Source organism: Pseudorasbora parva, chromosome 19 (assembly GCF_024679245.1).
Source record: "Pseudorasbora parva isolate DD20220531a chromosome 19, ASM2467924v1, whole genome shotgun sequence".
NCBI classification, from domain to species: domain Eukaryota; kingdom Metazoa; phylum Chordata; class Actinopteri; order Cypriniformes; family Gobionidae; genus Pseudorasbora; species Pseudorasbora parva.
Window position 1 is genome coordinate 34,396,643 of NC_090190.1, and position 27,326 is coordinate 34,423,968.

Sequence of the window (27,326 nt, forward strand, 5' to 3'; positions counted from 1 at the left end):
GTGATTGGCTGTTCACTGCTGATGACACAGCTAAACTCAGGATCAAAGCCTGAGTTGACAGAGAAAGCTGACAATCAGCATCATGGGACCAACAAAACCAGACCACAATACATTGGTTTGATTTTGTCAACTCAAAACTAATCCTGTAACCCTGAGTTTGTTAAACTACCATCATGGTGCAGGCCTCCAATTGGTAGTCATAAAACCTGTGTAAAATTTAGCATTTGAGGCATTCGTTTCCTCAGCCATTTCCAGCTGCTTTTTAGAATGGGAGATTTTTGAGTAAAATAAAGTCTGTGGTAAAAATAACTTCCAAAGACTTTTAAAAAGATCTTAAAAGTACTACAACTACCACAAGGCTTTGAGATATGTGCTTTAAAAAAATTTGCAACCATTGCATAGCAACTCCTTAGTAACAAGACTTTTTTAAAATACAGCAGCTTCAAAATGCAAGAGTAAATCTCTCGAGTTAACCACAGACTTTACTCAAATCTTAAAATTGGCATTTTAAAAACATTTCAGAGGCAACCCATAGCGAGTTAGTCATCTGAGTTGATATACAAATTGATTATCATTTTATTATAGATATAGCACAAATAAAATCACTATACGCATATAAATATATATACTTTAGCGAACATCATTGTGGTTCCCTTCGGGAAGAGCAGCTGGAAACGAACAATGAATATCTTTATCTTCATGAGTTTAGAGGGTTTTCAACCCAAATTTAATACAATAAAGTCACAAAAAAGACCTGTAAAAAACAATTCAGTTTACTTCTTTCAGTACAGAGCCAGAGCCCAGAACACCCCCCCATATTACTGCACATCGTCGGAGAATGGAGGGCACCAGAGCAAGCACATTGAACAGCATACACACAGGTACATGAAGAGTAACAAATAAGAAAAAGGCAACTTGGACAGAAATGTAGAAATAAAAATGAAAGAAACTCTCTGCGACAACATTTGATTTTGTTCTGTTATTTGGTCTACTTCATAGCCCAGGATGTGGCCTAATCGGAACAGTAAAAGTAACAGTTAAACAGTTCTGACGAAGTACTGCATTGGTTTACATGCAATCCAAAGACTACATACACTGATATGGTTATGGGTTACCGCTATAGGCTATGCCACCAGCCATCATTGTCCACTTTTGTGTCAAGAGCAGTGAGTAGCAGAACATGAAGAGAAACAATCTAGAGTTTCATTGACAAAGAATCGCAGGACCCCTATTTCTGTCAGATCGCCCATATATTCAACAATGGACACAGTGAAACGTTGATTATTTACATGTCTTATGTGTCTTTCAGGACGCTGCCGGTTTCCTTTGGATATACTGAAATGGAAATCACTGAGAGGAGAGGTTGTGCGGTGACAGTACACTCTTGCTTTAAAGCATTTTTAGCCAGACATTTCAAAATTTTGAGGTAGCAAGTTGGCATCAGTGCTTTTGCAGATCAACAAGTTGAATTTTGGAAAGAAAAAAAAAAGGATTGGACAGCTCTTTGGAGGCTGATAATGTGTATAATCACACAAAAGATTAAATTTGTGAACATACATATTACATTTTGCTTTTCACTGTGGCCAGAATCAAGCTGCTTCTCCAAATTTGTCACCAAGGTGAAATGAAGACCACTGAGTGCAACATCGATCAAAAACAGCTGAATTTTGAAAATGTGTAATGGTATTCTATATACAAACATTTCCAACATCTGGCATAATGCGTTTCATTCAGAGACATGGGCCCCTAAAAGTGCTTATGAGGGCTGTGAAGAAACAAATGCAACAATAAGCATCAGATTTAGAAGTTCTGTTTTCTCTGCATGTCTCCTCTCCTCTGGTTCTCAGGTTTATTCTTCAATTCCATTTCACTTCCTCGCCGTGAAACACAAGACATGAAGCACCAAGAAATATATCAAACATCCCTCTTCCCCCTTCTTCCCCCCTCTCTTAGCCATCATTTGCAGCCACCAGCTGTCCCAGTCCCTGGCGCACATAAACCGCTTGAATCTCCTTTGTCTTGAGGCAGAAGTCGCAGGCCCAAACCGCGGCACTCTCCCTGGTTAGCAATCCATATGCTGGCTCAGTTAGGCCTGTGCAGTCTCTATGGAACCATCGTTGACAAGAGGCCTCACATAAGATGGCCTCTTGGTCATCATGCACTTCTGACAAGCAGAGGCCACAAGGGAACACCATACCTCCACCTAGCTTTGGGGGACCAGAGCCCGGGCCAGCAGATGGTGGAGCAGGTCCACTGGGAAGCGGGGACTGGGTGTTGGGCGTAGAGTTGGAGTTGGATGGAGGATTGGGGTTGCTACCTGGAGTGTTCCCACCACTGCTGTTGTTAAGGTTGTTCTGGTTGGAGTTGGGTGGCTGGTTTGTCATTGGACCTCCAGAAGCGTTGTTCTGCTGGTTGTAGGATGCTGACCCAGGAGCGGAGTTAGGTGGCGTTGGTTGCTGGTTGGATGGAGTGTTCGAGCCTGGACCACCAGTGGAGTTGGGTGGAGGATGCTGATTGGTTGCCGCTTGTTGAGGCTGGGGACCGTTAAGTGGGCCTGTGGGGGACGAGTTGGGATTGGGGGGTTGAGGAGCCGACTGGGGTTGTCCTGGAGTGTTGGGATTGGGTTGTGCAACATCTGGATGACCTGGGAAACCTCCTCCAGGCTGTGGAGGTCCAGGGGCAGGGGAAGGTCCAGGGGTGGCATTGTTGGACGGAGGACCGGAGGGATTAAGGTTGGGTGGTTGCTGTTGAGAGGGAACAGGTGGACCACCACCTGGACCACCAAAGTTCTTTCCCTCTTCACCAACAGGAGGACTTGATCCAGGGTACGGGCCATCTTGTGGAGGAGGGAACTGTCCTTGTGGAGGCATACCAGGGTGTCCACCCACCATATTACCCCCACCCCCTCCGCCACCCATTCCCATCATGTTCATTCCACCTCCCATACCCCCCATAGGGTTCATAGGGCCGTGCGGGGGCCCGCGAGGGCCAGGGCCGCCAGGTAAGGGCGGGCTGTTGAAGGGATGGCCACCTTGTCCATGTGGAGGCTGTTGCTGAGGCATCCCAAACCTTGGATGAGGTGGACCTCCTCCACCTCCTGGACCACCACCCATTCCTCCAGGTGACAGCATCGGGTTAAAGCCCTGTCCAGGATGCATGGGAGGGCTGAAATTGGGGGGCATATTAAACTGGGACGGGCCTCCTGGTGGAAATCCTCCTCCACCACCTCCTCCGCCTCCACCACCTCCAAAGCCTGTCATGCCACCAAATCCAAGAGGGTGATGTGGTCCAGCATTTGGTGTTGGGGGTCCAAAAGGGGGTCGTCGACCAGGCTGTCCACCTCCAGGTCCACCAGGGCCACCCATGAATCCCATACCTCCACCCATTCGACCGGGCCCACCGTAGCCACCTCCGCCAGCCCCTGGGCTGGGTAGAAATGAGGCACCACCTGGACCACCCCCTCCTCCAGATCGCGATGGCGGACCAAAGTCATCATCAAAAGGGTTAGAGGCCACCAGGTGATCAACCATTGGAGTAGGAGGGGGAGCAAACTCAGAGAGGTGGGAAAACCCTGCCCCCTAACAGGAAATACAAAAGGTGAAAATTAGTTGGTGACTGATTTACTTAATTTCTTATATTTTTAATGCCCCAATAGTCATTAAATGTCATTCTTGTTAATATTTGGCTTTAGTGGAAGTCAGTCCACTAAAAGACTAATAACACTGCAAATGTTACAACAAACTGATGCTACAAATAAAATAAAATGGAAAAAAAGCATTAAAACCAAATATTCAAAAACTAACCTGAGCGTTGGACTTCCTCTTCTTTTTCTCTGGGCTCTTCATCTGGGAACCTATGGAGGCAGAAATGGAAAAAGGGGAACAATGAACAAAAATGGGGGGAGTGAGTAGCTGTTAGACCAACAACAACATTTACAACTTTTTTTTTAACGCAAACTTCTGATCTCTATCAAAAACGTGCAAAAACCTTAAATTGTAATTTGTCAGGTGGTATTACGAAGCAGGGACATTCCATATTTACATGCTCATTATGTCACTTCTAACATTAACTGTGAACCTTAGAGTAGATAGCTTATTATTGATCATCTTTATTTTTATTATGTTTTTGTGTAGTACTTCTCAGTACCGCCAATAAACACTTCTTGTACAACAATCCAATCAAATTATAATTAAATCTAGATTATAAGTGTGCCAGGTAAGTGTCTTCCATGTTATCAAACATTATGTCAAGAAACTAAAGATTAGAGATAAACTGATATTTGGTTTGAGTTATATTTTTATGTACATAATCTTGTATTGTGTTTGCTTATACACGTCACCAATTGGTCAGTCAATAATAACTAGCACCTAACTACAGGATTCACAGGTAAATCACTTAAAGGGTTAGTTCAGCCAAACAAAATTCTGTTATTAATTACTCACCCTCATGTCGTTCCAAACCCAGAAGACCTTCATTCATCTTCGGAACACAAATGAAGATATTTTTTGATGAAATCTAAAAGAGCACTCCAATTCCTCCATAGACAACAATTTAATTACCACTTATAAGAACCAGAAAGGTAGTAAAGACATTGTTAAAATGGTCCATGTGACACTAGTGGTTTAACCTTAATGTTATGAAGCAAGGAGAATACTTATTGTGCACAAAAATATTGTATTTATTCAACAATTTCCTCTCGTCTGTGTCAGTCTACGCTGTTGACGAAGTAAATATAGTGCAGCACTTCAGAGTTCTACATCAGAACACCAGCTTACCATTGGCCGATACGTGGGATGCTGACACAGGAGCTAGCCAATGGTGAGCCGCCGTTCGGCCATAGAACTCGGAAGTGCTGCACTGTTTACAGTACGTCACAAGAGTAGGAAATTGTTGAATAAAGTACTTTTGTGCACAAAAAATAATATTTGTTGCTTCATAAAATTAAAGTTGAACCACTGTCGTCAAATGGACAATTGTAATGATGTCTTCCCTACATTTCTGGAACTTTAAAGTGATAATTAAATTGCTGTCTATGAAGGGGCAGGAGACTAGCCTAGAAATCTAGACGCACCGTAGCGTCAGCAAATCTAATCTGCCCGCAAGTGTCGTCTAGGAACTTTCAATACCCTTCTGAGCTGTATTCCCCTAACTCTTGCCGGACCAATCACATCGTGTATAGAGTTGGTGGGCGGGGCCATAATGACGACGGCAGAGATGCGTTTGCGTGCTTCTAGTAAACACAGAAACTGGCGAACGGCGGCGGTCTTTCGAATCAGCTCTGACCGCGACTCTGGAAGACTTGGAGTTAAGCTTTTCTCTGAGAAAAGAACGGCACTGAAGTCATTCTTAAAAAGGGAAGATGTGTTCGGAGTTTAGCCGACCGGATACGGTGAATGTTTAATCCATAGACCGTAAAAAAATATGGACGACTCGACATCATCCGTTTCTGCTTGCCATATTTGAAGCTTTCAGGCGGGGGTGCACGGCGCTGACATCTTGGGACCGAGTCTGCGCAGTAGCGATTTCGGGACCGGAGTTGCGCAGTAGAGCGCAGGAAGTAGAGCAGGAAGTACAGTCGCGATATCAAAAGCCCGCCCACACTCTCGCAGATGCAGAACAATTAATTATGTTGGTGTGAAATAAACAGTTATGGAAATGTAGAAATTAAAGCTAAAGCTCCAATCTGCTCCCAAAAATTCAGAAAAAAGTCCGTTAGTGCCTCAGTGGCAACTTCACTCAGAGAAGACGTCAGTCTCCGCTGTCAATCATGACGTCACACCCCTGTTTTTAAAGCGTCAGATAACTAACTAAAACTAAACTTATTTTAAAAACGAACACTTGAAATGAAATCATCGTGATGATAACTGCCTTCAATGACATAAACTAACTTTGGGGAAAAAATATTTGAAGTGTAATTTTATTATTTTGTTTGCCTCGCGTCCATTAGAAAACACAGAGGGGCGGCTATACTGGGACCGGCCACCGGGGGGCGATCGAGGCGCGAAAGCTTCAGTAAATGAGAGGGAGACTGCAGGCTTGGTTTAATCTATCAACAAGCTCTGTTTCACCTTCGTTGCTCTGGTTGGTGTAGCGCTATCCTATCGCGTGCAGAGGGAGTTTGAAAGACAGCCGTTTATCCCGCCCCTCGGATTGAGCCCTGTCTATGGTGAGTTTCCAGACCAAACATCTTGATGTGGGTCTGGCTTGTCAGGCTAACAGGAGACCACTGTCTGATTTTATTAAAAATATCTTCATTTGTGTACTGAAGATGAACAAAGGACTTTGGAACGAAATGAGGGTGAGTAATCAATGACAGAATTTAAATGTTTAAGGGAACTAACCCTTTAAATGTTTAAAAATAAAAATAAAAGAATCAAAACACCACATCCATTCATTCTGAAGTGAAAAATGTAGATTAACAATAAGAAGGCCCAAAATAAACATGAAAATTATTTGGACCATTTAAATCACAGAAAAATTAATAGATATAATTGCAAAATAAAATAAGTTTTATACATAAAAATATCTATATTTAAATTGGAACCTGTTTTAAGAAGCAGAAATAAAACATAATAAATAAACAAAGTTTCTGTATATCGATTACTGTCAATCTGACAAGAATAGACAAGTGATAAAAAGGCAATATCTGTCCATCTATACTGAAGACAACTCTTAAAAGCTGATGAACATTTATACAACCCTTTAGAGATCCCAAAACCCCGATCCAAGGTAAGAAGGTTGCTTTTGGGGTAAATAAGTTGGAAAAGAGTAGGATGCAATGTGTAAAAACTCAAACGAACACGCGAAGATAGACAGGTGATGCGAGGTTGACACAAAGCTACCCAAAGACAGATCCCCACGAAAACAAGGCCACCGAACATTCAGGCATGTGCGGACAGGGAAAGGGGAGATTTGCAGCCACAGCTGAGTGGATTCCCGCTCGGACACAGAGATGCGCTGATTGACAGTTTCCTACCTTTGCCTCGTTTTCCTTGACTCTGTCCCGCCTGCTGTCCCGCCATTAAAATGACTGTTGGTGCGGTGCCATGACACCGTTCATTTACAGAAATTAGTTTATTTGACGAAAAGCTCCTCGGGTCCAACGAGTATCACCCCGCAGCCCCAGGAATTGCGCGTGAAATGCTTAAATTTTAATTGTACCGATGGGCCAATGAGCTCAGGCACCTACTCAGCGACATGTCTGAAGGATGCATTCATGTTTTGAGTCGGATTTGTCATCTCTGCACGTTTACATGCAAGCACCCGCAAATAATGCGATCTCGTAGAGCATCGCAGATGTGTCTAAAAATGTTAAATTACTAATCAAAAAGCAGTCGTGAAGAGAAGGGTTTGGGGTGGACTGGATGTGAATACACATCTGCCTGCCTGCAATGTGATCACATACAGATGTGTTTCTACCTGGACGGCTGTCTAAATGACATTTAGATACAAGCATACCAAGCTCTTCTCCCCATTTTAAATTCGCCTTAGATTCGAACAGTGCAGTGCGACTGTGAATGACGCATTAAGGGTTTGAATTTAATTCAAACGTGATTTGAATTCACGATCTAGCTATCGTTAGCCATTTAGCCATCAGCAAGCAAGGTAAAGACGTTAAACGTTGCTCACACCGCTCATTCATATACACCTGACTGCTGCATCAAGACATGGATGTCAACCCGCATATGACAAACAATCAATGTCAAATAGACTTACGATTTAATATTTATCCCCAAACGCGAAATTGGCCATGTTAATTACGGCCTACTCGTTGCCGGACAAAGAGGGACAGCCGGAGTCGATTCGCGCAGGGCATGTGTGGAAAATAGGGGAGGCCGGGCTAAAACAAGTAAGCGATTTTCAATAAATGTTTACGTTTACAGTTATATTATAGACTTAGTTCGTGTGCGCGATAATACTGGGGACATTTTCGCGAGGTGAACTTGACAAATGCCTGACAATGTTTCTGTAACTGCTCAAGTTATTTCTCATCGCCCCCTTGTAATACACATTTTGGACTATTCGAGATCAGACCACTTTTGCTTATGAGGCAGGGGGGAGTTATGTGGTGTGCATTTTGCGAGCAGTTCACTGCCGTTATTGTTGTTATAAAATGGTGCAGATGGAAATTCTTTATGTCCTTATGCATACAATTTTGGAGGAAATGTACGCTGACTGTTTTATAAAAAGAACATGTCAATCCGCCTTTTCAGTAATATGCGCGTCTGAATGCTTGGTTCCGCTGCATGAGTGGAGTTGTAGTTTTAAGACAGGAAGGAATTACATTTAGTAATATTTTTGTTGTTGTTTTTGTTGTTGAGTAGCATCACATTTATCTAATTTTAAAGTATTTAATCTTTATAATTAGTACCATATTTTGTTCAGAATTAAAAATCCCTTTAAAATTGAATATTTTCTGTTATTACTATTTTTAATTGAACAAATGTAGCCTGTGTGAAAATGTCATAGACAGTAAAAGAAAATGGAAAATGTAGGCTACTATCTTAAAAATAGAATAACTAAATAATTCGAATTAAATACTTATAGACATATTTAATTATTATATATGTTATTAGGCTATTATTAATGCTTGTGAAGATGTTTTGTTAAAGATTCAGATTCACCATCGTGAGTCAGAAAGGCAGTGCAACAAGTTTTCCTTTTATATCACTTCTAATCCACGATTAGCCCCCCAAACTGAAATCATAAATTAAACATTTGCAACACAAATGGCAAAAGTCTCTTCAGATCAGAATAATTACACAAACTTTATATTTATATTTATGGATTTAGCAGACACCTTTATCCAAAGTGACTTACAAGAAAGGAGCAGAGCAATTCGGCAAAGGACCAACAATATTCGTAATATGCAATGCCAGATTTATTTGACAACTACATTATGAAACGGCAAGCTAGAGAAGAGAAGAAATGCAGCGTAGATGTGCAATAAAATGTATTCTAACCTTATAACACTGACTCTGCTGCCCTCTTGTGGTTGATTTAATGTTGTACACTTCAACCGAATCCCCTGAACTTTTTCTTCACCTAAATATATGGCCATCTAACGAAAAGTCTCTGGCGACCTCTAGTGGTTATATAAAGAACCAAAACTGAGAATAACATTGGGGCATTAGTTGTAAATGTAACAGGACAGCACTTGAGAACAATTCACGGCTATTATTGTTGCTCCATTAACTGTCTTTAACTATTTCTAGATGATACTTTCACACGGCCCTAAAAATAGCACACTAGGTAGGTACACCCTTTGTAATACAATATAAGTGGTGCATAATATATGAACGTAGCATGTCTTGTAAACTTGTAACTTGACTAGACTATCAGCAACTAGATAAATTCACAGGCATATTGCTACTCATCCTGCATTATTCAAATATTTATTTATTACGTTAGTTATTTAGATTACTTGCTTCTTGCATTTTGTATCTTTTTAGATATTACATGCTCCTATAATTACAATAGCAGGTTTGTTGGCTGACTTTGAAACAAGTAAAGATTTGTTGTTTCCTCCAGAATCATCTTCGACATTTTTTGCCGTAATCTTGTTGTCGGTTAAACCTGCCCTGTTAACTCAGTCAGTCATGGCAAAGTCTTGTATGTGTTACGCTGCATTTTTGAGCGCTCTTTCTTGCCTCCTGTGCTTTGTTTCTGACCTTCTGCCTGTTTAAAATAAGGGATTTTAACCAACCCTGAGTTTAAACTTGAACTCTAAGTTGACTTAGCCTGAGATGGGAAACTCTGAGTTTTGGGTTTCAGAACAATTAAACTGAGGTAGTTCAATCAACTCTGAGTAGACTGACTGAGTTAAGCGAGTGCACCATGCACGGCTATGAAAAGCCATGATCAGTGGAGCCCCAAAAATTATGATTCACCATGGCAACAGCACCCAACATAAAGATTTTGCATACTTCTGGGTCAGTATGTAAGTTTAATTCTTAATTAGTTTAATTGGGTTTCATTTTCATGGTATCCAAAAAAAGAAGAAGAAAGAAATGTGGCAGCAGCTAAACCTTAAGGATAAACACATAATTCAATCAGGTAAAGCTTTAAGCATAAAAGGTTAATGGGTGTAGGTTTCATGACTTTACAAACATTTAACACTGAATATCATTCAGTGTCTATTTCAATGTGCAGCAGTTTCCCCACACAGTCTAATGCTCTTTTCACATAATTAAGAGTTATCTGATTACATTTCTTAATTAGGGTAATGAAATTAACATTTGACTTCTACTCAGGCCAGCCAGACACCAGCACGACTGACAGATGAAGAGGAAATGGAGAAAGAATATTAAAATCCAACAGGAAAAAGTATTTGTAGGAAATAAAGATGACCAGAAATTGTGAATAATTTGTGTTTGTTTGAAAAGCTGTGGCGGTGGTTATGATGGCATATATCCCGGACCACCATTTGGCATCCTTCTGTTCCATTCAGTAATCCGTTTTCAGAAAGTGTGATGATGGGAATATACATGTCATCAAAGCATCCAACCACTGGAAATCCTAAAGGACATTCTAATTAGGCCTATTAGGTTACTTCTAGAGGTTTATCAAGTGAACGTCAGGATCCTGTATAAAAGGACATGCCATTTTTGTCACTTTGAAGGTGTTCTCGTGATGAAATATGAGCAATAAATGAGTGTTCCTGCACTGCAAAGAAAGCTTTTCTTACTTTGTATTAGTGTTGTTTCCAGTAAAAAATATCTAAAGATTCTTAAGGAACTTATTTAAGTGTTTTTGCAAATGATCTTCCAGATGGGATAAGAACAATAATCCTGTTTCTGTTTGCATTAGGATCATTTTTCTTAGCCAAGTGGCAGATCATTTTACTTTTCTTTAAGTAAAATGGGCTTACTTTAGATTTAATTTTTAACTTTTAGATATTTTTACTTGAAATAAGACAAATACTCAGTAAGAAACACATTTTTGCTAAATAAATGAATGGATGGATGGATGGATGAATGAATGAATGAATGAATGAATGAATGAATGAATGAATGAATGAATGAATGAATGAATGAATGAATGAATGAATGAAATATTTAAACACTGCTGGCGGGGGAGGAGACCGAAATACCGGGTCCATGGTAAGTTTACCAAAGAAAACCAGCTCCAGACTAGGTTCACCCTGGTAACTGACTCTGAACATAAGTTTTCACCCTTGCCTGTCATATGGATTATGATTGTGGCTTACCCCTAATAAAAGCTGTGTTTAAATCCTCAACCTGTGTTTCAGATTCAGAGCAGTTCATGACATGTGTTTGTTTAAGTTACTTCCAGACTGTAAGACATTATAAATTACTTGTTACTATTGTTTAAAAGTAATTCTTTACATTACAATATTACTGTCTCGGAATTGTAATGTGTTACATTACTCCTGTATTCATTTTGAGTTACTTTCACCAAAATAACTACAGAAGTAGAACTTAACATCCTGAAATTACAAAATGTAGACGCCAATATGATGTAGCATAATGACGATGGGCTATCCAGGTTAACAATATTGTATTTCATTGGCAAATTGAAGGCTAAAGACAATGAAGGAAGGATGACAGGCCGAATCACAAACGGTCCAAGTCTGTTATAAGTATGGCAGAGGTAAAATGATTATCTGGGGATAGCTTGGGTCTTCATAGACAACATAACTGCATGTAAACCCCAATGCCATGACAAGATGCACATTTTTTCTTCTCTTATTTTTGTCATTATTTTATATCTCTTTGAATCTGAGAGGTTCACAACACATTCCAAGTGCAAAAAGTGCAAACGATGTTTTTTTATTATTATTTTTTATTTATTGCTATGGCTATTTCGCACATCGATATTTCTTTCGGTTTTAGACAAAGGTTGCATTTGACTGCATTTGTAATTGACTATTACGTTCTTTTTCCCCATAGCCTATCTGACAAACTCGAAGTAGCCTAATGCGCATACGTCCATATCTCGAGAATGTACAGTCTTCTGCCCCATTAACCTTGTTTACTTTAGTTTTGCAGCGAGCTTCGGCTGACTGCGCGCGCGCCACGTCCGTTTGGCCAGGTGTTTTTACTCGACGCGCTCGCCCGTCCGCTTCACTGGACTATGTCACCAGCAAGAGGGGGATGAATGAAAAAAAAAAACTCGCTATACAAATATATCTGAAGCTGTCAGTCTTTATTTACAAACTTAGACACCACGCGCGGCTATTGACTGACCATGAACAGGTAGGCCTAACTTCCATTTTTCCGTTCGTGTCGCTGTCTTGCTGTTTGTTTGTTTTTTGAACAGTTAAATTTTGGGCTAAAAGTGTTTCTGAAAACATATCGAGTAAAATATTACTGAAAATTGATTAGTAATGCCTTACACTACTTGCGGTTTAGCAAAAAGTAATATGTTAACAATATGTCATAATCCATTTGTAATGCTACTCCCAACACTGTGACAGATACAAGACTTTACCATAAATGACTGAGTTAACAGGGTTTATATAGGCAGGTGATGAGGTAATCTATTAAACCTTCCACCACAGAATAAAACATTTTAAAAGTGACTTTTTATCTCACAATTGTGAGTTTACATCTCATAATTCTGACTTTTTATCTCACAATTGTGAGTTTACATCTCATAATTCTGACTTTTTTCTCAGAATTGTGAGATATAAACTCGCAAATGCGAGTTATAGTCAGATTTGATCTATATAAAATCAAGATTTTGACTTATAAAATCAGCATTGTGAGTTATAAAGTCAGAATTGCAAGGGGAAAAAATTGTGAGCTAAAAAGTAGCAATTTCTTTTTTTTTATCTTTTATTCTGTGGCAGAAACAGGCTTCCATAGTAATGAGGCACAGGTGGATATAATCAGGCATAATGAGTCTGGGCAATGGGTTGTGGGAAATGTAGTCCATAAGCTAACTAGTGGAAGGCGTGGCCTCTGAAGGAAATCAAGGGTACCACAGCTCGTGGATGTATGTGTTTTTTGCGAGTGAACATAAAAGTTTTTTTGGGAGAAATCAAAAACGTTGCCAATTTCTTTTTCTTCACCATGTTGCTTTTGGGGCTCCATACAATGTATTATACGCTATAGGTGAATATCTAGAAGGATAACCAGTAGTTTATAATTACGACAATAAATTAAAAAATATGGTTAGAAATGCCAGTTTGCAATATCAAACAACATAACAAGCTGTTTTGAACAGCTAAAAATAACTGGAACCAGATGACAACGGAAGTCAGACAGATCCAAAATAAGGTGGATTCATTATTTATCAGTCTTGGTATTAACAGGTTAATGTTGCCTTATATCACACAATGCAAAGTTAAGATGCAGTCCAGGTCTAAAGGTGCACAGTCAAACTGTCATTCGCCTTGCTCTGATCCACCCTTGGTCATTAGTTATGAATCATTTCATTGATATCATCCCGGTGGGTGTTTCCTGAGCGCTCCTCATGAATGATTTCTGTATTCTCAGGCCCTTTTCAAGACCCATTAGTGTTAATTTTAGCCTCAGGATTGAGTTACTGTCTGCATTGCCTTAAATCGTGATGAATTGTTAATCCAGGGCTGCTGTCATAGGCAGGTTAGTGAAGGTTAGGTGAAGGGGTGACAGAGGCGATGGGGTTAATGACTGTTTGCAGATCAGATATACACAAGGCTATATGGCCCCCAAGGTTAAGGGTAGAATAGCAGATATAGGTGATAGCCGAAGGGAAACGCTGCTAAAAACGGGCGATGTGTTGCCTCGGTATCATTTCACTGGTATTAGAGACACTTAACGTGCAGGGAAAAGGGGTGAATTGACACCAGCCCTCCCCCTTTCCTTTCGGTCGGTATGCTAAGATCCCTCTCTTTTTACCGTTCTTACTTCATCATCATGATAGCTGAGTCCGATAAGCAGTCTCTTGTGACGCCTGCAGTGATCCGATTCAAGAACAGAGCCATCCTCCACGAGCATATTGTATGAGACAGAGCGAGAGAGAGAAACCAGCTGTTAAAGATGCAGCAAACACTTGAAAACGTGTAGTCACATGCCTACGGTAAACCATAGCTCTAGCCAAAGATGATGGTCCTACGAGGCCTTAGAAAACCTGTTTTACTGTAAATTGTATTGTACTGTATAAGTGTATGCCTGTGAGCTAAAGGGTAATAACATGGTTTCTTGTAATTGAGATTTTACTGTTAATACTTACAACCTAAAGGTAGGGTAGACAATTTGTTTTATAAACACTTTTTGTTATACTGGTAGAAACTCTCTTCACATCCTGATATCAACCAATAATAGAAGTGATCTTCATATTAAAAAATGCACATATACATTCTGACGAAGTCACATGACCAAAAAAAATTTCATCCAAATGTTTTCAATAAGATGTCATACCTGCTTGTCAACATACATTATATGGCCAAAAGTTTTGGCATGCCTGCCTTTACATGCACATGACCTTTAATGACACCCCTTTCTTAATCTGTAGGGTTTAATGTGGAGTTGGCCCACCCATTTCTGTTATAACAGCTTCAACTCTTCTGACTTCTTCTTCAACTCTTGAGTGTGTTTATGGGAATTTTTGACCATTCTTTTAGAAGTGCATTTGTGAGGTCAGTCACTGACGAGAAAGTCTTGGTCACAGTCTCCACTCTAATTCATCCCAAAAGTCAGGACTCTGTGCAGGCCATTCAAGTTCCTCCACACCAAACTCTCTCACGATATCTTATGGATCTTGCTTTGTGCACTGGTGCGCAATCTTGTTGGAACAGGAACATCCCCAAACTGTTCCCACAAAGTTGGAAGCATGGAATTCTCTAAAATGTGTTGGTATGCTGAAGCATTAAGAGTTACTTTCACTGGACCCTCCACCAAACTTTACACATTGCACAATGCAGTCAGGCAAGTACCGTTCTCCTGGCAACCGCCAAACCCAGACTCATCGGATTGCCAGACAGAGAAGCGTGATTCGTCACTCCAGATAACAAATCTCCACTGGTCTAGAGTCCAATGGCTGCGTGCTTTACACCACTACATTTACGCACTGTTCTTGAGATAATCTGAAGGCCGCACAAAGTTTGTAGGTCTGTAGCTATTGAATCTGCAGAAATTTGGTGACTTCTGTGCAGTGTGCCTCAGCATGCGCTCCCCTCTCTGTGATTTTAGAGTTAATTTAGCATTAATTCTTTGAGCTCCTGAGAGCAGCCCATTCTTTCTTATATATAAACAAAGTTGTTCCACTCTTACAATGTTTTAAAGGGGCCATGACATATATATATATATATATATATATATATATATATAATGTCATGGCCCCTTTAAAACATTGTAAGAGTGGAACAACTTTGTTTTTTGGGGGTAAGACTTTTCAAAATATTTTTCAAAGATGTCTCTTATGCTCACCAAGGCAAAATGCATATATTTAATCAATACAGTATACAGTAATATATAAAATACTATTGCATTTGGAATATATTTTAAAATGTAATTTATTCCTGTGATGCCAACCTGAAATTTCAGCATCATTACTCCAGTCTTCAGTGTCCCATGATCCTTCCAAAATCATTCTCAATGTAAGGTGTTATCAATGTAAGTATTACTAATGTTGAAAATAGTTAGGTTGCTTAATATTTTTGTGGAAACTATATATACAGTGTGTGTGTGTGTGTGTGTGTGTGTAGTAGTAGTAGTAGTAGTAGAGGTAGCTTTTTACACGTTCTACTACCCAGTATCAAAAAAAGTATGAGGACGTGTTGGACGTGCTATGGAGATGATGCTTCTTTTAGTAATCTATTATCTATAATCTAAATCTCACGTTTGTCTGTGTAACATTTACCCTGAAGCGAATCATTGCATATGAATGTGTGAGCTTCCACTCTATTGTGTAGGAAGTGCGTGTTTGTCTGCATGTATGAACACTGATAGACTCTGTTGTTGTTATCGCGATTACAGATCATCAGCGGGTGGACGTCTGTCGTGGGAGGGTCAGCAGCAGAGATGGAGACGGTGGTGAAGACATCCAGTGCGGGAGGTAAGCTGAGGTGTCAGTCAGGGCTGGTCCAGACAGCCTGGCCAGATAACGGTGACACGGCGCACTACAGTTACCTGATGGACCAGGTCATGTGACACCACCACATCAAAGCTGCCACAACACCCTCAGACATGGCCAACAGACTGTCACTATCCTGAACACTGTCTGTGGTGTGGAGGAAGACAAATATAAGTAGAATAAATCACATACATGGTCCATACATTTTTTAAAGTATATTGGTTGTGTGAAAGCAGAATTGATATCCTACATGCATAATGACATAAGAACATTTTAATGTGTCAATAAAGGAATTAATAAGATGAAATATCACACATATTAGCTGCCAAAAAATGTAAATATCTGCTTTTTACACCTCCTAATTGCATATGGTCTCAAAAAGACCTGTATAATGACATGTAAGAAGGTATATGAATGTCACTGCATCATAAAACATAAATAGTGCTGTTTGATAACATGGCATCATTTTCATTGTCTTCTGCTGTTGTAGCAAATCCGCCTCAAGGTTGTGTGTGTTGTGGCTTCACAAATGCTTTGCTGCATACCTCGGTTGTAACAAGTGGTTATTTCAATTAAAGTTGCTCTTCTATCAGCTTGAATCAGCTGGCCCATTCTCCTCTGACCTCTAGCATCAACAAGGCATTTTCGCCCACAGGACTGCCGCATACTGGATGTTCTTCCCTTTCCATTCTTTATAAACCCTAGAAATGGTTGTGCGTGAAAATCCCAGTAACTGAGCAGATTGTGAAATACTCAGACCGTCCCATCTGGCACCAACAACCATGCCTCGCTCAAAATGGCTTAAATCACCTTTCTTTCCCATTCTGACATTCAGTTTGGAGTTCAGGAGATTGTCTTGACCAGGACCACAGCCCTAAATGCATTGAAGCAACTGCCATGTGATTGGTTGATTAGATAATGGCATTAATGAGAAATTGAACAGGTGTTCCTAATAATCCTTTAGGTGAGTGTATATATATATATATATATATATATATATATATATATATATATATATATATATATATATATATATATATATATAATTGATTTTTTAAAAGAAATTAATACTTTTATTCAGTAAGGACACATTAAATTGATCAAAAGTGACAGTAAACACATTTATAATGTAAAAAAAAAAATACATGCATGGCTTTCTATTTATCAAAAGAATCCTGAAAAAATATATCACCGTTTCCACAAAAATATTATGCTGCGTGCTTTCAGCATTAATAAGCTGCTTTTATTGATAACAATAAGATATGTTTATTGAAATCAGCATATTAGAGTGATTTCTGAAGGAATCATGTGACACTTAAGACTGGACGCTGAAAATTCGGCTTTAACATCACAAGAATAAATTACATTTTATAATATATTAAAATAGAAAACAGTTCATTTAAAATGTAATTAGATCTCACAGTATTCCTCTGTTTTTGATTAAATGAATAAAGCCTTGGTCAAAGAAACATTTGGACAATAGTGTATATAAAAAAACCTTTTTTATGAACGCAAAGATTAAGTTAATAGTTAGGTCAGTGAATAAGCTATACAATACAAGCACTGCAACAATGGTGAAGAGAGAAAAATGTTAAACATTTACCAACGCATTATTTGCATACACGGCATAATTCAGCTGATGCAACCCGTAAATTACAACCACAGGTGTGTGACAGCCATCCTGCTGATGATGTCATCGCCATTACATGTGCAGTATCTGATTTAGATCTCAGTGAATGACATGAGGTTATGTAGTGGAAGCTTTGTTCTTCATCTTTATCTTAAGGCATCCCTGTAGAAAGCACACTATGATGAAGATTTGTATCCCTATGAGCAAAACGAATACAACAACATGCGATCAGTTGCTGTGTAACACGAGCCAGTAATATCCCTGAAATGAAAGATACCATTCATAATTGATTCAACATGACTGTCTGGACTCAAGTAATCAGCTCTGAGCTTAACTCTAATGTGCTTTTGGAAGTATGAATGCAGCGTCAATGCAGACCTTTTACAACTCTTTCTGTTCTGTTCAAACACCACTTGAGTAAACACGGCTATTAGTAGATCAGGTCAGACAGGTTGAGCCGGAAGTGAGCGACAAGTGCAGGATGTGCTCAAGCAAGCACCTTTGGAGTATTTACACACATCTAGCAGGAATTCCCACCGTTGTGGATTTATAGTACATATCTCACACACACCAGTCAACCGTTAAACAAAGTTGTGTCTACTGCACTTCTGGAGTAAAGGCAGATGACTAACAATTCTGCCAAAACTGCCCAATGTGCATGTTTATGCAAATAGACCATTATCTCTGTCATGATGAGATTGTGCTGTTTTAGGGCTGCACGTTTTCAAGTTTTTCATTAACCGTTAACCGAGGCCCTTAGCGGTTAATACTCGGTTAACCATAGTGTGCGTCAGGGTTATTTTAAGCTTATTAATTTGACGACCGCCATCTCCGTAGTGAACGCGCCTATAGAGAGAAATGCACATCATGGATTACACAATCAGAGAGTAGCCTATTTCTTTTCGTTTTAAATTGTTAAAAGACATTTCAAGTTTCTTAAGATCTATTTCATGTCTGCGAGGCGTACGCTGAGTTTCGTTAAATTAGGATGAGATGCGCTCGAGTTCACGAGCAATGCGAGTGGCCGCGAGGGCGCCTGCATGATTAGAGCATGTAACGTTAGTAAAATATGCAGCCGAGAATGATTCACACAGACTCAGCGTTTGACTCGCGGATGAGCCTCTCCCGGCAGAGAGTTCAAGCATCTGTGGATCGTCCCTTCAGCTCTGGCCATCTTGCTTTCAGTCCGCGATTAGCTTTTTTGTTTTCTTCATTACAGTTAAAGTAACGTCTGCTTTTCTCTAGTCATTCACAAGTTTCTCACTTCAAACTTTCTTTCTTCTGCTCCGTTATGCACAGCGCGCGCGGCTCGCGCTCTGCTTCTGCCCTAATGCGACTTATAGTCCAGTATTTTCCTCTTCATGACGCATATTTTGACTGATGCGACTCATACTCCGGAGCAACTTATAGCCTGAAAAATGCGGTAAGCACTGCATTGCAATACTTGCATTTTGCCCCGTCACTCTCATTTTTAAAGTGCTCCCACGCTTTCTTTGCCCGCTTAGAAAGCTGGTCATGACTTCTTCTTGTGGATACTACCCTAACCCTATGGATACTACAAATGTCTGGGAGCGCTCTGGCGGTCTATAGGGGTGCAAACATATATTACAACTAAATTCAAGGCACGTCATTGACGCCACTTAACCGAGCAAAATGTTTCACTCGGTTACGCAATTTTTAACGGTTAATCGGTCAATCGGTTAACCATGGACACCCCTATGCTGTTTGATATAAATGTACATTTGCTGGAACATGCAGAATGACTCATTTAACAATAGTTCAGGGGCTTTAAAATGGTTTCATTTTGTGTAAGATGAAATACAGTAAATTATTTACTGTATTTTTTCAGTTTGCTTGGTTTTTATTTTTATTGTATATGAAACTCTTTTATTTCAGTTAAATTTTAGCCATTAAGATATAGCCACAGATGCTGATATGGCAATAAATAAAACTATACTGATAATGTGTGAGAAAAATATTAACCGTGATATTATAATAACTACAAAATTAAATCAGTTTACAAAATTACAATTATGTCAAAAAGCTTGTTTTTTATATTGTCATTGCAAATGTAAAATATTTACGTCAACTTTGTATTACATTTATATTTTATATATATATATGTATTTAAAAATATTAAATAATATTTTTAATGTTCACAAAACGATGTTCACATATTTTCCGATTATTGAAATAATCACAATTTTTTTATGATTTTAGATCAGTTTTTTAAAGCATGATTATTATTATAAATAATTTATTTTGGTATATGTGAATGTAAAAAAACACATTACATTAAGCATTCATTAATATCTGAAATCTTAAAAAACTGATATTAATCAGAGAGATAACTAATCATAATTAATAAACTATTTGTTACATCCAATTTAACCAAAATAAATATTTACAAAATTACAATGTTGACAAATAACTTAAAATAGCATTGTTTAAAAATACTTTTTATTAAATATACTTAAAAATATTAAATATTTGTATATATTAATATTTTTTTTTAATGTCCACAAAACCCTATTAACTATAAACATTACAATGATCACAATTAATCTAAAGCATATTATTATCAAATTTAGTGTGTAAATGTAAAAAAAACAACAACATTCATTTATTTGTTATTTTTAAGTCTAACTTTTCAGATTCAAATTTGATATTTTACCTTTTAATGTGAAAAAATGATATTATTAAGACTAAGCAGTTTTAGCAACTTCCCACTGGCCTGGTAAACTAAACTATAATAATCGGAGAGATAAGTGTCTTATCATAATGGGAAAAAAATGTTACATCCAATATGATAAATACTTATAAAGATGTATAACATCACATAAAAAATGAGACAAATGTATGGAGGTCAGTTGCATGTTTATTATAATTAAGAAGATACATACTGATTATTAAATAAAAATAGGCTTAAAAAATAGATGCAAAGAAAGAGACAAACCAAGTTCACATCTTCAACACTGAATTATTAGATTCATAGATCATGAACACTGTTCAGAATGTATGGTAACCATGAAGTAGATGTAATATTGCTTGCTGTCAACAGTAAAGGGTATTTATATTTACATCATCATGAAAGATGTATGTATAAACACCTCAACATCTGTTTGTCAAATCACAGTTCAGAATTATTAAAAATGAGCATTCATAACTGTCCATAACACACTATTTCCTATCCCATTCTCTCTAGACAGGTTTTGACACTTACAAGTAAGTAGCCACTGATTGCATAATACACTTTCCTGCTATATCTTCATCCAAAAATAGACTCTATATAGTTGTATATAATGTCTGCGGTCATGTGTTCTTATGGGAAACAGAAGGCATCATCCGGAAAGAATTTTAAACACCTTATTCTCAAGAACTTCTCATTTACTAGAAAAACAAATAGTTCAGCGTTAGACAAACCAGCTCCTGGCACTGCACTGATGTGTGTTTCTGTCAAACCCCCAAGTCTTTGCCTTTGGGGTTTGTCAGTTTTGCTTTAAAAGTATATTAACAGCATGGGTTGAATTATCAAAGCAGAGAAATCTCCTCCAGGAACTGGGTTTGTCGGTCCTGATTAAAGAAATGGATGAAACTTGTGCACTCTCTTCTTCTCAACCATGCAACCTACTAATACTTCTCTCTGTCTTCTCTCTCTGTTTTTGTAGCATTCGCTCATTACTCTTTCTTTTCCTCTGTTGTGGCTGCATCGCCTTTGTCATCAGGCTTTTTGGGTGCCGGGCTGTCCAGGAAGAAGTCGTTGCAGGCCACGGTCAGCGCCCCCATGAGGATGATGAACTCGGTGAAGTCCACCTCGCCATCGTTATTGGAATCCAGGTCATTCATCACTCGTTCCACCGCATCTTTATCTTGAGCGTTCTGCGTGAAGACACAAATAAAACAACAGAGTTTAAAGTGAGTATATAAACACTTGTAGAAAAGTCTGTCGGATTATTATGGAAGCTTTGTTTATGCTACAGAATACAAAATAAAAAAGATAATTGTGACTTTCTATCTCACAGACTTTTTCTCTCAAATTTTGAGAAATAGATTTGCAATTGTGAGTTATAAAGTCATAATTGCGAGATATAAACTCAACTGTGAAAAAAAGAAGTCAGAATTGCGAGTTTTGAAGTCAGAATTGCGAGATAAGAAGTAAGAATTGAGATTTATGAAGTCAAAATTGGGTTATGGAGTCAGAATTGTGAGATACAAACTCAATTGCGAGAAAAGAAGTCAGAATTGTGAGTTATAAAATCAGAATTGCGAGTTATAAAGTCAAAATTGTGAGATATAAACTCAATTGCGAGAAAATAAGTCAGAATTGTGAGTTATGAATTGTGAGTTATGAAGTCAGAATTGCGAGATATAAACTTTTGACACACTGGACATGAACTGCAGGATTTTTGAGTTGTTGAAAAGCTAATTTAATCATAAAAACCTTAAATAAAAAATAACAATTAAAAAAAAATACTAACTAAAAATATACATATTTTCTATCTTTACCTGCAAGTCATGTGACCATTAACCAACATTAATGAGAATAATATGTAATCAGTGTTGGGGAGTAACTAGTTCCATAACAGCGTTTACGTAATTACAAATCCATTACAGTTACTAAAAAAAGTATTTAAATTACAGTTCCTTATGAAAATGGTAACGTTTAAAAAGGGGGTTAAATCTGAATATTTTCTGTAAAAATCTAGGATATGTTAATATTAATTTCTTGCTTTGCTTGTTTTTTATGTGCACAATGCCATTTAAAGGCCACTTAGTTAAGCGGTGCTATTCTGATGCTTTTGTTTGGCTCCCTTGTTTGAATTAGCATCATCTGCCAATTACATCAATCCACATCGCTGCTGAAAGCTTAAAGTTAAAACCTGTTTAAGATTTGCCACCATGGTGAGTGATAAAAATGTGTTCCAGTGTTGGAAATTTTCATCCAGAAATGTGTATTTAACCTTAAATGATCTCAAAATAAAAACAGGTGCTGAAGTCTGATTTTGTGGTGGCTGTGCTTTGAAATTAAATTATTATAATCTGATTTGTTTTCTTAATTTTAAAAGTTTGACAGTAATCAGTGTTGAGCATTAGGTAAACCCTTCCTGGTTTAAATGTTTGAAAATAATTAACAGTTGAAAACATTAGTTAGAAAGTAATCAAATGTAATCAGTTACATTACTAAAATAAAGTAATTGAAATAGTTACACTACTGATTACATTTTAAATTGGGTAACTTGTAATCTGTAACCTCTAACATTTCCAAAGTATCCAACACTGTATGTAATGAATAAAAAAGTAACTAATCTGGTTATGAGCATTTTAAAATATACTCTACAAGTACTTATTTTTTGGAATCCCAATATGTAATCCAGATTACAAGTAATCAGTTACTACCCAGAACTGGGTCTGATGTACTGTTATTAATATGAAGAGCTGCTTTACTCCACCTTTTGGAATTAGAATTTCATTGTGTTAAGGGTTGAATGTCAAATGTCAAAATGTAAATTCAATGAATGGAAGAAAATTACTGGTTTTCCATTTTTCTACAGATTTTTTTTTAAAAGTATATATAAATGAGCTAAAAAATGGTATAAAAGTGCAGTCCATATGGGGCTAATGTGAGAAAATGTAGTGATAATTTAATTTTAAAACTCTGAAAACGCTTGTAGTTGAGTAGATATTATTGTGCCAAAGCGTGTAGCAGGAGGAACTCTGGGAATGTTAATGAAAGGGAATGTTTTTACACTTCAGTCGAAACAGCCAGATTTGTTTCCACATACATGATGTTTGCATGAGCCATAATTGCAGGGTCACTGAATCTGTAAACCGTTATCATATGGGCGTTTCTGTAACTTTCTGTAAATGCAAATCTTGCGTTGCAGGTTGTCATATTCATTTAGGCAGGTATTTAAATGAATCTATTTTGCAGAAGTTCTGAAGAGTTTATGTGGAAAGATTTAAACAGTGTGGGGGAGGGAATATGAAAGAAATTCTCTATGATATATTCTGAAGAAGTCAAAACCAGGCTACATTTAAGTCAAAACTAAAACTCAATCCAAATGTATTTATTTACTATTCAGTTTCATAATAAATGTTCCTTGTCTTATTGTTTACAATGTACTGGTGCATAATAACCCAAATATAAAAATGTTTGTCTTTTTTCAACCACTCCCTTCCAAACCCATGTTTCTATTCTGATTTGGATCTTGATCCAATCAAATCCTGAAGGACAAAATCAAGCCCCACCCTCTTTTTGTTGTTTAATATCTTCAGATTTGGCGGTATATGAAAGTAAAATAGGTTGCAAAAGTTCTGTAATTGTGCACGTGCGTTCTCACCCCGAGATAATTTCCCAGCTCCTCCGTCAGAAGTTCCCTTAGCTCCCCTCGGCTGAGCGTGTATTTGTCTCCTTCCTTTCCGGAATACTTATGAAAGGTCTTGATGAGCATCTGCATGGCGCTCTCCAAGTTGGAGCTTGGTTCTTTGGACATTCTGTAAGGTGGTTAAAAAGGTCAAAGGTTAGATACAACGACATGGCGCGCCCCTCACTAGACCCTGCTGCATGTATGGTCACATGACTAGCATGGGCGGAGCTTTGGCTCAAGTAATGCTGGCACAAACACACGTTTTGGACTATGGGTGAAAACAATGTTCTCTCAATCATTTGTTTGAGATAATAGCCTTATTGTTTAGGGGTTTTATTAGGGGTTTGTCACTCAAAAAGCAACATTCTTACACATCACACTTTGAGCGTGGCATCTTGGATCTTCTTTCTCCGGGTTCAGCAAGCTACTGCGCATGTAGAAACAGACACAGTCATTGATGAGGTGAAAAAGACGAGCATGAACAGCATTTGGCAAAATTACCACTGGAAGGCTGAACCTTTTGCTTCAGTGTTACGGCTGCATTTTGCGTTTTCTAGAAACCAACTTAACATGTAATTTCGATGTCAAAGATGCACAGAGAGGTAACGTTAGACCTCTAAGTAATGTGGTACTGCAGGTTTGGCACTTCATGAGAGATTCAAAATACAGGTTCTTTATTGGCATCGATGGTTCCATGAACAACAACCTTTTACATCCACAAACTTTTTCATTGCACAAATGGCTCTTTATGGTGGAAAAAGTTTTTTTTTATTATTAAAATATTCTTTACACTAAAGGTGATGATACACAGGGCAACTTTTTGCGATGTTGCTTGGGCAAAAAAAAAAAAGCCCTGTGTACCATCACCTTAAGAGAACTAATTAATTGCCCTACTTAGTTGCCCTGTGTCTCACCTGGTTGCCCGTTGATGGGAACATTGCCCTGCAACATTGCTCAAAAAGTGGCCCCGTGTATCATCAACACAAGAAATAATGGTTTTAAGAACTTTTTTAAATAAAAGGTTCTTTGAGGAACCAAAACGAGAAAAAAAACAGACTTGGAACCCCCTTTTGAAACCTTTATTTTTAAGAGTATTATTTAGGTGGAATTTAATTGACCTAATGCATAATTAGATAGTATTGGCCTTGGACTAGTGATTAGTTGTATGTGAACGCTTCCCTGCTCACAGCTAAATCATCTGTTGCTCATGTAACAGGGGCCACATCTCTCAAATCGAAACCACAAGTGAAACATAAAACTGTCAAAATGAAGATAAAACTACTGGCAAGTTCCCCAGGGAATCTTCGCCCAAGTAATCCGAGGCTCTCGTGAAGACGAAAACAAACGTAATACGCACCTGAAATTATCCTAAAGCAAATCCATTAGTTAATTTTGAGGATAGAGGCCAAAGTTAAAAGAAAGAAAGAGCTAGACTATAATCATGAGAACCAAAATAAATTGTAAAATGAAGAAGAAAGAATTAGATGATTACTGAAATCACTCCTTGAATCAATTATAAAGTACAAAAATGATGGAATACATTGGTAAAATGCATTATTGTTGTCCCATTTCTTGCATGTCTGTACTGTATAGCAACATCGTTGAATTGAGACTTTGGACAGGGTTACTCTAATGAGGTCTCCGTGTTCTGCTCTTTATTTGAAGTACTACACCATCTAATTTAACTAATTAGTTAACCTAAGAGAGTGCCTAATTAGGAAGCTCAAATGGTGACATGTGGATTTGTAACAAACACTGGTGAACTTTACGGATCTCTGAGAGCCATTGTTCATGAGGTGGACACTAACTAGAAAGGTCAGAGTAGTTTTAATGTCCCGCCAAGCCATCAAAAAAATCCACTGGAAGCATTTTAGGACAAAGTAGCTATAATACAACAGAACAGTAACACTTTACAATAAGGTATCTACTTTAGTTAACAAATTAAGAAAGAACAGTTTTTCTATAGCATTTATTCTTAATGATCATTTTAACATTTACTAATACACTATTCAAATCAAAAGTTGTGTTTGTTAACATTAGTTGAACTAACATGAACAAACAATGAACAGCTGAATGTTTTTAAACATTAACAAAGATGAATGAATACTGTAACAAATGTATTGCTCATTATTAGTTCATGTTAGTTTATGCATTAACTAATATGAACAAATACGACCTTATTGTAAAGTGTTACCAAAATAACATCGCAATAACCTATATAAACATAAGAAAACTGGAAAATGTAAGCTTAAAGGTGAAATTATGGCACTTTTTTTGTAGGACAGAAGGAAACAAGAAGCGCATCCTCATTAACCGTATCAGAATAGAACGGACACTGTGACGCCATGACAACCAAGATGAGAACGGTAAGGTAACACCGAGTGACCTAGTGACACTAAAGAAACTGACCGTTCTCTGACGTGTAAAGAAGGAGAGATTGATGGATTCACATCACAGCAAAAGCTTTTTAATCTAAACCTAACTCATTCTATGATATAGATTCAAAAAGGACATATATTCAAGATTGGAACGTATAGTGAATACAGGTAAAGTGGAACACTTATATTTGTGTATGGATATATTTTAAAATGTACTATTTGGAAAGTATTTCACTTTACCTGCATTTGTGTGACACTAGTCCTACACAATTGTACACTGAACTAAGATAGATAGATAGATAGATAGATAGATAGATAGATAGATAGATAGATAGATAGATAGATAGATAGATAGATAGATAGATAGATAGATAGATAGATAGATAGATAGATAGATAGATAGATAGATAGATAGATAGATAGATAGATAGATAGATAGATAGATAGATAGATAGATAGATAGATAGGTTTATCTATCTATATATCTATCTATCTATATTTATCTATTTACCATATGTGAAGATATTCACACAGGAGTAGAAGTAGTGGTGAGCTACGGAAAGATATTTGAATGAGACTAACAGAAAAGTTATCAGTAGATAATCCAATCCAGAAGAGCATTCATTAGCCTTCCGCTCTGAGAGAAAGGAGTCCTTTCTCTCGTCTGAGCTGTCTGTCTTACCTGAGTGCCTATGGAGAGCTTCCTTTGTCTGTAATGGAGCAGGAGATAGTGATAGACAGCCGGAGAGCCGAGGAACAGATGAGGAGAGAGAGAGAACCTCTGGGGTTTAAATATCACTCACGCGGCCCCCTCCTTTCTGGAGAGCATCTCCCGCATCTTCAGTTTCGGCACCCCTCCCATACTCTCCTCCTTTAGTTCACCTGCCAATACAAGGGCCATTTGACCCCGTCATGCCAGTTGACTCG

At 38.0% G+C, this 27,326-nt stretch overlaps 2 protein-coding genes and 1 long non-coding RNA gene across 5 annotated transcripts; 1 reads left to right on the forward strand and 2 right to left on the reverse strand.

The window, feature by feature from the left end:
• Positions 1-755: 755 nt before the first annotated feature.
• On the reverse strand, positions 756-7,815 carry pygo2 (pygopus homolog 2 (Drosophila)). Of its 2 annotated transcripts, none has more exons than XM_067425652.1 (3): positions 7,717-7,815; positions 3,804-3,853; positions 756-3,578 (listed from the first exon to the last, which is right to left on the reverse strand). In XM_067425652.1, the coding sequence occupies exons 2-3, from the start codon at positions 3,843-3,845 to the stop codon at positions 1,950-1,952; spliced, it is 1,671 nt and encodes a 556-aa protein (XP_067281753.1). In that variant the 5' UTR covers positions 3,846-3,853; positions 7,717-7,815; the 3' UTR covers positions 756-1,949. The 2 variants fall into 2 exon arrangements, with proteins under 2 accessions (XP_067281753.1, XP_067281752.1); XM_067425651.1 differs by having other exon boundaries at positions 6,977-7,802.
• A 4,201-nt stretch (positions 7,816-12,016) lies between these two features.
• LOC137047678 (uncharacterized) lies at positions 12,017-22,593 on the forward strand. The gene is made up of 4 exons (XR_010899225.1): positions 12,017-12,218; positions 15,927-16,005; positions 21,404-21,568; positions 22,479-22,593. It is a non-coding gene; the product is annotated as an uncharacterized lncRNA (long non-coding RNA).
• Positions 20,529-27,246, reverse strand: s100s (S100 calcium binding protein S). Of its 2 annotated transcripts, XM_067425500.1 has the most exons (4): positions 27,082-27,246; positions 24,393-24,448; positions 23,995-24,148; positions 20,529-21,532 (listed from the first exon to the last, which is right to left on the reverse strand). In XM_067425500.1, the coding sequence occupies exons 2-4, from the start codon at positions 24,413-24,415 to the stop codon at positions 21,332-21,334; spliced, it is 378 nt and encodes a 125-aa protein (XP_067281601.1). In that variant the 5' UTR covers positions 24,416-24,448; positions 27,082-27,246; the 3' UTR covers positions 20,529-21,331. The 2 variants fall into 2 exon arrangements, with proteins under 2 accessions (XP_067281601.1, XP_067281602.1); XM_067425501.1 differs by lacking the exon at positions 24,393-24,448.
• Positions 27,247-27,326: the final 80 nt, after the last annotated feature.

Excerpts from the sequence above, each read along its gene's own strand:
- pygo2 (XM_067425651.1), bottom strand. The coding sequence starts at position 7,022 with ATGGCGGGACAGCAGGCGGGACAGAGTCAAGGAAAACGAGGCAAAG. Across the intron at positions 3,854-6,976 it reads TCAAGGAAAACGAGGCAAAG|GTTCCCAGATGAAGAGCCCA; the intron begins GTAGGAAACTGT and ends CTGCCTCCATAG. Across the intron at positions 3,579-3,803 it reads AGAGGAAGTCCAACGCTCAG|GGGGCAGGGTTTTCCCACCT; the intron begins GTTAGTTTTTGA and ends ATTTCCTGTTAG.
- s100s (XM_067425500.1), bottom strand. The coding sequence starts at position 24,415 with ATGCCACGCTCAAAGTGTGATGT. Across the intron at positions 24,149-24,392 it reads CCACGCTCAAAGTGTGATGT|AATGTCCAAAGAACCAAGCT; the intron begins GTAAGAATGTTG and ends ACCACCTTACAG. Across the intron at positions 21,533-23,994 it reads AGCTGGGAAATTATCTCGGG|AACGCTCAAGATAAAGATGC; the intron begins GTGAGAACGCAC and ends GTCTTCACGCAG.